General features: G+C 42.8%; 1 protein-coding gene across 1 annotated transcript; it reads left to right on the top strand.

Annotated features, from left to right (window-relative positions):
- Positions 1-261: 261 nt before the first annotated feature.
- Positions 262-9124, top strand: LOC112072314 (A-type potassium channel modulatory protein KCNIP1). Its single transcript, XM_024139716.2, has 9 exons — positions 262-933; positions 1252-3053; positions 3806-3930; positions 4529-4598; positions 4724-4794; positions 5295-5402; positions 5495-5599; positions 5711-5773; positions 6343-9124. Exons 2-9 carry the CDS (start codon positions 2966-2968, stop codon positions 6388-6390), a joined length of 678 nt encoding a protein of 225 aa, XP_023995484.1. The 5' UTR covers positions 262-933; positions 1252-2965; the 3' UTR covers positions 6391-9124.
- Positions 9125-11565: the final 2441 nt, after the last annotated feature.

Below are 11565 nucleotides of genomic sequence, written 5' to 3'. Positions count from 1 at the left end.
GACCAGGATTGCACTGTGATACAGTGCTTTAGACAACTGCGCCACTCAGGAAGCCCAGGATGATGTTTATTGAGTCTTGTCCAGGAGGCAGACCTAAGTAATTTCCACTAGATGGGCAAGCTGCAAAGTCAAAATTGGCTATATTGTAAAAATTCATGAAATCAAACATTTACTTTTTGGTCTTCATTTAAGGTTAGGGTTAGGCATTAGGCTTAGCAGTGTGCTTAGGGTTAAGGCTAGGGTTAGGTTTAAAATCTGATTTTGTGGCTGTGCTTGGTAGTGACCACTCTGCAGAGCTACCTCCAGAACAAGATTTATGACAAAAAATGCTAACCTGCTCCCTCCCTCCTCTTCCTCCTCAAATGCGGCCGCATGCTTCCCAACTTGGAAAGTTAGGTACTGTTTGTGCATATATTATGACTTCATTTTGTGGTGTTTTTTCCGTTTTGGAGTTCGGTTAGAGTCGGCTGTTCGGGCACACAAWTTTTTTTCTCAAGGTCCAGCCGAAGTTTGGAAGCCGAAGTCTACACCCCTTTGTCCTTGATTGGTCAACTGTAGGGTTGACAAGAGTTTCTGCTTCTTGTCGGCTTAGCCCGAAACTCAGTGTGGATTCGACATGACAAACGACAACTTCGAGCATCGATTGACTGAGGAGGTAAAGAAGTACCTTCTCCACTACGATTCTAGTCATGCATTATATAAAGACTAGCATGTAAATGCCAATTCATGGAGGGAGATGCGGAGACACTGGGGTCCGACCCAACCACTTGTTCGAAAAATTGGGGAAGAGTTCAAGTTCGACAATGAAAAGAAACAAGGGCCGCAGTGGAGATTCCGGTGGAAAGGCTACTACAGAAATGTTGCTGCTGGCTTGTTTGGCACGTTGAACATGGGAAGACTGAAAACAACATGCCATCTACACCAAATGATGGGGTATGTTATTATATTTTATATTGTAGTCGGCGAAAAGAGTAGCCATGTTTTGCTAACAGTAGCTAGCAAGCTAGCGCTAGCTATTTGGCTGGCTAGTGGCTAGCTAGCCTAGCAGCATACACAGGCAGGGAAAGCAAGCCAACCAACTAAACTAAAGATCTTTACAACTTTTGATCCAATGTCATTTTGTCATAGAAAGAAAATAATTTAGTTTGAGCAAAGTTGAGTAGCTAGGCCAGGCCTACTCAATTCTGCGCAAATGTTTGCAACAATGTTTTGGATGTGTACTAAATATCCCTTTACCTTTCTTTTTCAAAGCTCAAACACCAGTGAATGGAGACAGTACCTGGTATGTTCTCTGCGCCCCAGCATTGCCTTTTCACTGGCCCCAAGCACTACCTCTGCCACCAGTGCTGTCTGGTGATCAGCCCCCAGCCCATATCCTGCACAAATTTGCAGTGCAGAATTAGAAACCATCTCCATGCAGGACCTGGGAAGCTCTATCCTGAGCCCACCTCAAAGACGTACTTCACTGGCTTGCTCCTCACCGATGCCACAGAGCATCAGCAGTGGTAGCAGGGGTGTGAGAAGGGAGAAAAGAGCTGCAGACACATTCCCTCATCAATCTACACACAATACCCCATAATGACAAAGCAAAAACAGATTGAGACATTTTTGCAAATGTATGCAAAAAAAAAATGAAATATCACATTTACATAAGTATTCAGACCCTTTACTCAGTACTTTGTTGAAGCACCTTTGGCAGCAATTACGGCCTCAAGTATTCATGGGTATGACGCTACAAGTTTGGCACACCTGTATGTGGGGAGTTTCTCCCATTCTTCTCTACAGATCCTCCCAAGCTCTGTCAGGTTGGACTCAAGAACATCCAGAGACTTGTCCCGAAGCCACTGTACTTAGGGTCGTTGTCCTGTTGGAAGGTGAACATTCGCCCCAGTTTGAGGTTCTGAGCGCTCTGGAGCAGGTTTTCATCAAGGATCTCTCTGTACTTTGCCCCGTTCATCTTTCCCTCTATCCTGACTAGTCTCCCAATCCCTGCCGCTAAAAAACATCCCCACAGCATGTAGCTGCCACCACCATAATTCGCCATTGGGATTGTGCCAGGTTTCCTCCAGACGTGACACTTGGCATTCAGGCCAAAGAGTTCCATCTTTGGTTCATCAGACCAGAGAATCTTATTTCTCATGGTCTGACAGTCCTTTAGGAGTCTTTTGGCAAACTCCAAGCGGGCTGTCATGTGTATTTTACTGAGGAGTGGCTTCCGTCTGGCCACTCTACCATAAAGGCCTGATTGGTGGAGTGCTGCAGAGATGGTTGTCCTTCTGGAAGTGTCTCCCATCTCCACAGAGGCACTCTGGAGTTCTGTCAGCGTGACCATCAGGTTCTTGGTCGCTTCCCTGACCAAGGCCCTTCTCCCCCGATTGCTCAGTTTGGTTGGGCGGCCAGCTCAAGGAAGGGTCATGGTGGTTCCAAACTTCTTCCAATTAAGAATGATGGAGGCCATTGTGTTCGTGGGGACYTTCAATGCTGCAGAAATGTTTTGGTACCCTTCCCCAGATCTGTGCCTCAACACAATCCTGTCTCGGACAATTCCTTCGACCTCATAGCTTGGTTTTTGCTCTGACATACACTGTTAACTATGGGACCTCATATAAACAGCTGTATGCCTTTCCAAATCATGTCCAATCAATTGAATTTACCACAGGTGGACTCCAATCAAGTTGCAGAAATACTTCACGGATGATCAATGGAAGCAGTATTCACCTGAGCTCAATTTCGAGTGTCATAGCAAAGGGTCAGAATACTTATGTAAATAAGGCTTTTCTGTTTTTTATTTTTCATGATTTTGCAAAATAGAAAAATAAATCAAAACAACCATCCCACTCCTTCAGTCACATTCAAATCACATCCCTACACAGACTCCGGTGCCTGTTAGGATGGAACATTTAGGCCATTCAGGCCTCACAGATGCCTGTGAGGACAGAATAAGCAGCCAAAACATGCTCAGCATATGTGGGAAATCCTTCAAGACTGTTGGAAAAGCATACCAGGTGAAGCTGGTTGTGAGAATGCCAAGAGTGTGCAAAGCTGTCATCAAGGTAAAGGTTGGCTACTTTGAAGAATCTCAAATATAAAATATATTTTGATTTGTTTCACACTTTTTTGGTTACTACATGATTGCATATGTGTTATGTCATAGTTTTGATGTCTTCAATATTATTCTACAATGTAGAAAATAGTAAAAATAAAGAAAAACCCTGGAATGAGTAGGTGTGTCCAAACTTTTGAAGTGCCATGATATTAAGGTGCCGAAGTCGGTATGCTTTGTTTATTGGTTGTGTGGTGCATTGGCATAGAAACCTGTTGGAAAATTCGTTGAATATATTTTATATAATTATGTTGAAAATCTGATTTTCCCTTAGCTGATCATTGTCGGCAGCCGGCTCTGATCGTAGTGTAATGAAACAGGCAGAGAGAGTGAGCTCATCTCTGGTGGTTGGCGAACCCCCAACCTTCTGACCTGTAGCTCTGTGTGGCATCAACTGTGCCACAAAAGCTTGCTGAAGTTGATATCCGTGTTTATAAACATAGGGTTAATACAGTTATTGTTTTTGTGATCGTAAACAGTATTTGTAATTCATTCTATGGGGAGAAGGTGTTCCATTTATTTTACTGTACAAGGGGGGGTCTTGTGAAAATATATTTTGCATTGGGGAGGGGGGGTGCATTTTTTTTATGACACATTAAGTTGGAGCAGCCCCTCCCCACAATAAATTTCGATCTGTCCCTTATATAAACACACAATTAATCTCTCCCTCCCTCCCTATCTCTTCTCTCACTCTCTCTTTAGACAAGATTGATGATGAGTTGGAGATGACCATGGTGTGTCACAGGCCTGAGGGTCTGGAGCAGTTGGAGGCCCAGACCAACTTCACCAAGAGAGAGCTACAGATCCTCTACCGCGGCTTCAAGAATGTACGCACAGCCTCCTCCCTCCTTCTCCCTTTCTTTACTGTCTGTCTATCTTTATCTTCTTTTCCTCTCTTTCTACCTGTCTTTACTCCGCTGTCTCTCTCCGTGCCACTCTTATGTATACTCCTGCTTATGTTGATTCTCATCTTTACAAGTGTTTGTCAAAGCTCTGTTCTCTTTCATCTCCGACTCCAATATGTAAATGGTTTTAGCTTCGCGCCTTCATCACTTCATATGGTGCTAATCAGATTGTACGGCCTACAGCCAGAACAACTAAGCCTAGCATACACCATAGCAACAACTACATGCTGCATTACCCATATAAACCAAACATTTTGAAAATAAAATATATGTAAACATATATTCTCTACATACACATGCTCAAATACCCACCCACACATTGACATACACCCACATACAAGTTATATGGAAATTGCTAGTTAATTAGCTGTCAGATTTGATTGAAGCTAATTCTCTGTAACCATGCCATTAACCATGCCAACCATGCCATTAGAGTGTAAATGATTGGTTGATCTGGCCGTTACCCAGAAGAAGCTGCATTATTTTAGCTTGAAATAGTGTTTTCACATGGTTTCCACAGGAGTGTCCGAGTGGAGTGGTGAATGAAGAAACATTTAAACACATCTACGCCCAGTTCTTCCCCCATGGAGGTACAGAACAGCCAGATATCTCTCATTTAGACACATAACATGCCCTTCCTTACTTGTTTGGGACTCATTTACTAGCACTACTATGGGATTATAAAATCTCATGCCTGTATCTGGTTGTGTTGCAGATGCCAGCACTTACGCTCATTATCTCTTCAATGCATTTGACACAACAAACAATGGATCCATTAAGTTTGAGGTAAAAACCAAACATCATCACTATTACTCAGTGGACAGTTTAAATCAGGGGAGGCAACTAGATTCAGCCGTGGGAGGATTTTTGTTGGAGCGGATGGACGGGGGACCAGAACATATTTATAATCATTTGTACACTGCAAATTGACCACAACTAAGCCCAAAAAGAGATTGTATTTGAAAATAAATTCATACCTTCATTACATTGAGATACAATCACATACGTAATGTATATTTTTTTTATTCGTGGGAATACTTGGGAACAGATTTCCTAAATTCAACATTTCCTTTTTCTGAATTRAAAAAACTAAAATCCCCCCAAAAATAAACTTGTTTTTATTTCTTTACTAAAAACTTTTGGGCGCCAAAAGAAATCACTTGTGGTTGCCGACCCCTGCTTTAAATGAAGGAATATGAAGAATTATGTATATTTTATTTACTGTTATCACTCAGTCTTTACTAAGTATTTTATCTTTAATCTCGCTCATGTGGTGACTCGCTCAGGAGTTTGTAATGGGACTGTCTACACTGCTGCGGGGCACTATGAGAGAGAAGCTGGAGTGGACTTTTCATCTTTACGACATCAACAACGATGGATACATTAACAGAGAGGTCTCTGTTTGTATTTACATGTCAGTTATATATTGAAAGATTCACATATAAAGTAATCTTGTTTTAATACAGTTTGTATTTATGTGTTTCAGGAGATGACTGAGATTGTGAGGGCCATTTACGACATGATGGGGAAATATACCTACCCTGCACTCAAGGGAGATGTCCCTAAACAGCATGTGGATGCTTTTTTCCAGGTGACTTGATATCCTAGTATAATGTAATATTAAAGCACATGCATACTCTACCCCTTAGTAGGGCACAACAGTTTAAACCACATAATCATTTAACTTTTTCCCTTCCCACAGAAAATGGATAAAAACAAAGCTGGAGTTGTGACTTTAGAGGAGTTCATTGTCGCATGCCAGGAGGTATGTATAGAACATGCATGTTTATACATTTTATATTGCTGTTGGTGTCCACAGTGCATTTGGGAAGTATTCAGACCCCTTCCCTTTTTCCACATTTTGTTACATTACAGCCTTATTCTAAAATGGATTAAATAAAACAAATGATCATAAATCTACACACAATACCCCATAATGATAAAGTGAAACAGGTTTTTATAGATTTTAGTTAATTTATTAAAAAWAWWTTTTTTTTCAATATTTKTTTTATTATTGAATATTATTAAAACATACAATCTACGTGCAATGAAGCTGCTCAACATTTACATTACATTCAGTCATCTAACCGGCTCTTGTCCAGAGCGACCCACAAGAGCAACTAGGGTCAAGCACCTCGCCCAAGGGCACGTCGACAGATCTCCCACCAAGTCAAAATGGGGACCCGAACCAGCGACCTATCGACCTCCGGCCCAAGCTCCCAACCGCCAGGCCACCAACCATCCAAGATCCTCCAACAGTTCTCAGAGAGCTGCCCCTCAACCATCCGAGCTGCAACATTCTGTCTTACCGACTTTCTCCTCTTCTCCCCTCAGGATGAAATGATGATGAGATCCATGCAGCTCTTCGAAAATGTGATGTAAAAAAGGAGCCGATGGAAGGAAGGAGAGAATTAGATAATGAGAGAGATTGTGTGTGTGTTTCAGTGCATTCGTGTGAGTATTCGTGTGAGTGTGCGTGTGCTTGTGCGTGTGTCCACGCATGTTTGTTTATCCGTGMGTGTCTGTCAGAGTGGATGAATGTGGATGTGTATCTATCTCTCATCCTCTCATCTAACTTGTCAGCATTCATGTGTTTGCCAAATAATGTCTCTGCCTGGCTACCTGCCTGGGTATGGATCAGACAAAGCCAGAACCGCTGAGAGAACCCTGGACTTGCTAGTCATATTGCTGAGCCTGGGAGTATGCAAACGAATTCACTGGAAAATGCTTTCTGCCTTTTTATGTGACATAAAGGTTTGTAAATCAGATGATCATACAATATAGACTGCAGTGTGATACAGCTGAGAACTCAAACTCATACGCTGCTCCCTGATTAGGCCTTTGTGGAAACTCCTGAAAGACTCCTGCCCCCTACCTGTCAAACACTGAAACCCTGCCGGGATACTTTGGGTTCTTTTGACTCCGTTCTTTTTGCCAAAATAGATGCATGCTTGAGCCAGAGGGATTCCTCCCTCCCTACCATAGAAATAGAATCATGATTCTACGTCTATGCGCCCTACCAACCATTTGTTTGTCCACTGACTTGGACCTTTAAACTCATGCATTCAGTGATTGATTTATCGACAGCTATGATCTACATATCTGCTTATTTATTAATGTGTTTATGCGTGAAAAATATGAGGTTGTCCTAATGTATTATTTGTTTGTTTTAAGTGTTGTGTGTTTCTGATTCACTGTCGTCGTGGTGACCTCTGTACCTCTGTTGGCTTGGCTGTCGCACTCCTGTCTATCCTTGTAATTGTGTCTGTCCCTGACTGATGCCTGTTCTACTGTATGCTTATAAATACACCTAATAGACTTGGTTTATGACTGATGATATATCCTCTTGTATGATGGCTGGATCTAAATAATTCTGGAAAATGAACATCTGAGTAATGCAATGTGAATGGTGTTGGTCATTGGTGTTGTGACTTGTCTGTTGAAGTGTGTAGTGAGGGACACAGGAGTTAAGCTAAACCCCCAAACCCATCACAGGACAAAACCAACATTCTTCTAATGTGAAACAACTATCATTTTTCTTCAACGAATTACTAATTTGTGTTGACCCTTGTCAGTTCCTCCTCAGTGTACAATATGGCAAATAGATACAGTGAATTCGGAAAGTATTCAGACACCTTCCCTTTTTCCACATTTTCTTGTTACAGCCTTATTCTAAAATTAATTAAATTATTTATTTTTCTCGTCAATCTACACACAATACCCCATAATGACAAAGCAAAAATAGGTTTCTAGAAATGTTTTCTAATTTATTAAAAATAAAAAAACAGAAATACCTTTATTTACATAGGTATTCAGACCCTTTGCTATGAGACTCGAAATTGAGCTGAGGTGCATCCTGTTTCCATTGATCATCCTTGAGATGTTTCTACAACTTGATTGGAGTCCACCTGTGGTAAATTCAATTGATTGGACATGATTTGGAATGGCACACACCTGTCTATATAAGGTTTCACAGTTGACAGTGTGTGTTAGAGCAAAAACCAAGCCATGAGGTCGAAGGAATTGTCCATATAGCGCAGAGACAATATTGTGTTGAGGCACAGATTTGGGGAAAGGGAACCAAAAAATGTCTGCAGCATTGAAGGCCCCCAAGAACACAATGGCCTCCATCATTCTTAAATGGAAGAAGTTTGGAACTACCAAGACTCTTCCTAGAGCTGGCCACCCAGTCAAACTGAGCAATCAGGGGAGGAGGGCCTTGGTCAGGGAGGTGTCCAAGAACCCAATGGTCACTCTGACAGATCTCTATAGTTCCTCTGTGGAGATGGGAGAACCTTCCAGAAGGACAACCATCTCTCAGCACTCCACCAATCAGGCCTTTATTGTAGAGTGGCCAGACGGAAGCCACTCCTCTGTAAAATGCACATGACAGCCCGCTTGGAGTTTGCCATAAGACACCTAAAGACTCTGAGACCATGAGAAACAAGATTCTCTGGTATTATGAAACCAAGATGGAACTCTTTGGCCTGAATGCCAAGTGTCACGTCTGGAAGAAACCTGGCACCATCCCTACGGTGATGCATGTTGGTGGCAGTCATCAGGACCTCAGACTGGAGCGAAGGTTCACCTTCCATCAGGACAATGACCATAAGCACACAGCCAAGACAACGCAGGAGTGGCTTCGGGACAAGTCTCTGAATGTCCTTGAGTGGCCCAGCCAGAGCCCGGACTTGAACCCAATCTAACATCTCTGGAGAGACCTGAAAATAGCTGTGCAGCGACGCTCCCCATCCAACCTGACAGAGCTTGAGAGGATCTGCGTGTGCCAAGCTTGTAGCGTCATACCCATGAATACTTGAGTTTGTAAAGTTTTTAAAAAATTAGGAAAAAGTGAAGGGGTCTGACTATTTTACGAATGCACTGTAGATGTATATTGATTATATTGCAATAATTTTTTCCTCAGGTTTCAAAGGGGTAACTAATGATGAATGATAATCAGCGCTTAAAACAATCTGAATATAAAATGTAACAAAGAGGTGCACCTCATACAATACTCTATCTCTGACTGATAGAAAGACCAAGATAGGAGAGAGCTTAAGCTTTCATGTTCTGTTGTACATTGCAAATGCTACCAATAAAATGTTTAGAGAAAATATGTGTGTGTGTGTGTGTGTGTGTGCACAGGGAGAGGAGAGAAAGAGGGATCTCTGGATTAAATAAAATATGAAGTTAGTCAATCAAATTAAATTACATTTTATTGGTCACATACACATATTTAGCAGATGTTATTGTGGGTGTGGCAAAATGCTTGTGTTCCTAGCTCCAACAGCGCAGTAGTATCTACCAATACACACAACTCTAAAAGTAAAAGAATAATATTAAGAAATATTTAAATATTAGATTGAGCAATGTCGGAGTGGCATTGACTAAAATACAGTAGAATAGAATACAGTATATACATATGACATGAGTAAAGCGGTTATGTAAACATTATTAAAGTGGTCAGAAAGACTATGTATATAGGGCAGCAGCCTCTAAGGTGCAGCGTAGYGTAACCGGGTGGAAGCCGGCTAGTGGTGGCTATTTAACAGTCTGATGGCCTTGAGATGGAAGCTGTTGTTCAGTCTCTCGGTCCCATCTTTGATGCACCTGTACTGACCTCTCCTTCTGGATGATAGCGGGGTGAACAGGCCATTGCTCAGGTGGTTGATGTCCTTGATCTTTTTGGCCTTCATGTGAAATCGGGTGCTGTAGGTGTCCTGGAGGGTAGTATCAAAGGTAGTATCAAATAAAATGTTATTTGTCACATGCGCCGAATTCAACAGGTGTAGGTAGACCTTACCGTGAAATGCTTACTTACAAGCCCTTAACCAACAATGCAGTTCAAGAAATAGAGTTAAGAAAATATTTACTAAATAAAGGGAAGAAATGTTATAAAATAAAAAAGTAACAAGAAAATTAAATAACAATAACGMGGCTATATACAGGKGGTACCGGTACCGAGTCAATGTGCGGGAGTACAGGTTAGTCAAGGTAATTTGTAAAGTTACCATGCATAGATAATAAACAGTTTGCCCCCGGTGATGTGTTGGGCAGACCACACCACCCTCTGGAGAGCCCTGCGGTTGCGGGCGGTGCAGTTGCCATACCAGACGGTGATACAGCCCGACAGGATGCTCTCATTTGTGCATCTGTAACTGTTTGTGAGGGTTTTAGGGGCAAGAATTTTTTTCAGCATCCTGAGGTTGAAGAGGCACTGTTGCGCCTTCTTCACCACACTGTTTGTGTGGGTAGACCACTTCTGATCGTCAGTGATGTGTACGCRGAGGAACTTGAAGCTTTCCACCTTCTCCACTGCGGTCCCGTTGATGTGGATAGGGGCGTGCTCCCTCTGCTGTTTCCTGAAGTCCACGATCAGCTCCTTTAGTTTTGTTAATGTTGAGTGAGAGGTTATTTTCCTGGCACCACTCTCCCAAGGCCATCACCTCCTCACTGTAGGCTGTCTCGTCATTGTTGGTAATCAAGTCTACTACTGTTGTGACGTCTGCAAACTTGAGGATTGAGTTGGAGGCGTGCATGGCCACGCAGTCATGGGTGAACAGGGAGTACCCTTGTGGGGCCCCAGTGTTGAGGATCAGCGAAGTGGTGTTGTTGTTTCCTACCTTCATCACCTTCGGGAAGTATGGTGTTGAATGCTGAGCTATAGTCAATGAACAGCATTCTTACATAGGTATTCCTCTTGTCCAGATGGGATAGGGCAGTGTGCAGTGCGATGGTGATTGCATCGTCTGTGGATCTATTGGGGCGGTAAGCAAATTGAAGTGGGTCTAGGGTGTGAGGTAAGATAAAGGTGATATGATCCTTAACTAGCCTCTCAAAGCACTTCATGATGACAGAAGTGAGTGCTACGGGGCGATAGTCATTTAGTTCAGTTACCATTGCTTTCTTGGGTGCAGGAACAATGGTGGACACTTTGAAGAAAGTGGGGACAGCAGACTGGGATAGGGAGAGATGAATATGTCCGTAAACACTCCAGCCAGCTGGTCTATGTATGCTCTGAGGACGCGGCTAGGGACGCCATCTGTGCCAGCAGCCTTGCAAGGGTTAACACCSTTAAATGTCTTACTCATGTCGGCCATGGAGAAGGAGAGCCCACAGTCCTTGGTAGCGGGCCGCGTTGGTTGCACTATCCTGACAGTAGGTGAAGAAGGTGTCTAGCTTGTCTGGAAGCAAGACATTGGTGTCCGTGATGTGGCTGGTTTTCCCTTTGTAGTCTGTAGACCCTGCCACATCTGTCTTGTGTCTGACATGCTGACCACACCGCTTGCGTAGCGTGCACGAGCTTTGCAAAATAAATGTACACATACATGTTATCCAATCATTGCTCCAACACTGCTCGCGAGTGTCTGCGTAGCCAGGCTCTAAAATAGAACTTTGTTCTATTTGTGGMGCTTGACACGCAAGTCCCGCCTCTCCCATCTCCTCATTGGTTTTTAGGAGCATATACACACGTGCCATCTTCTCATTGGTTTTTAAGAGCATATACCCATGTGGGTGATTGAAAGATGAACTGAGGTCCACAATCCAGTCCAGTTG

Source organism: Salvelinus sp. IW2-2015, unplaced genomic scaffold, assembly GCF_002910315.2.
Source record: "Salvelinus sp. IW2-2015 unplaced genomic scaffold, ASM291031v2 Un_scaffold1888, whole genome shotgun sequence".
NCBI lineage: Eukaryota > Metazoa > Chordata > Actinopteri > Salmoniformes > Salmonidae > Salvelinus > Salvelinus sp. IW2-2015.
This window is presented reverse-complemented; position numbering and strand designations above follow the sequence as displayed.

Coding starts and splice junctions, on each gene's coding strand:
- LOC112072314 (XM_024139716.2), top strand. CDS start 2,966: ATGTGGGAAATCCTTCAAGACTGTTGGAAAAGCATACCAGGTGAAGCT. Junction 5,600..5,710: donor ATGTGGATGCTTTTTTCCAG/GTGACTTGATAT, acceptor CCCTTCCCACAG/AAAATGGATAAAAACAAAGC. Junction 5,774..6,342: donor TCATTGTCGCATGCCAGGAG/GTATGTATAGAA, acceptor TTCTCCCCTCAG/GATGAAATGATGATGAGATC.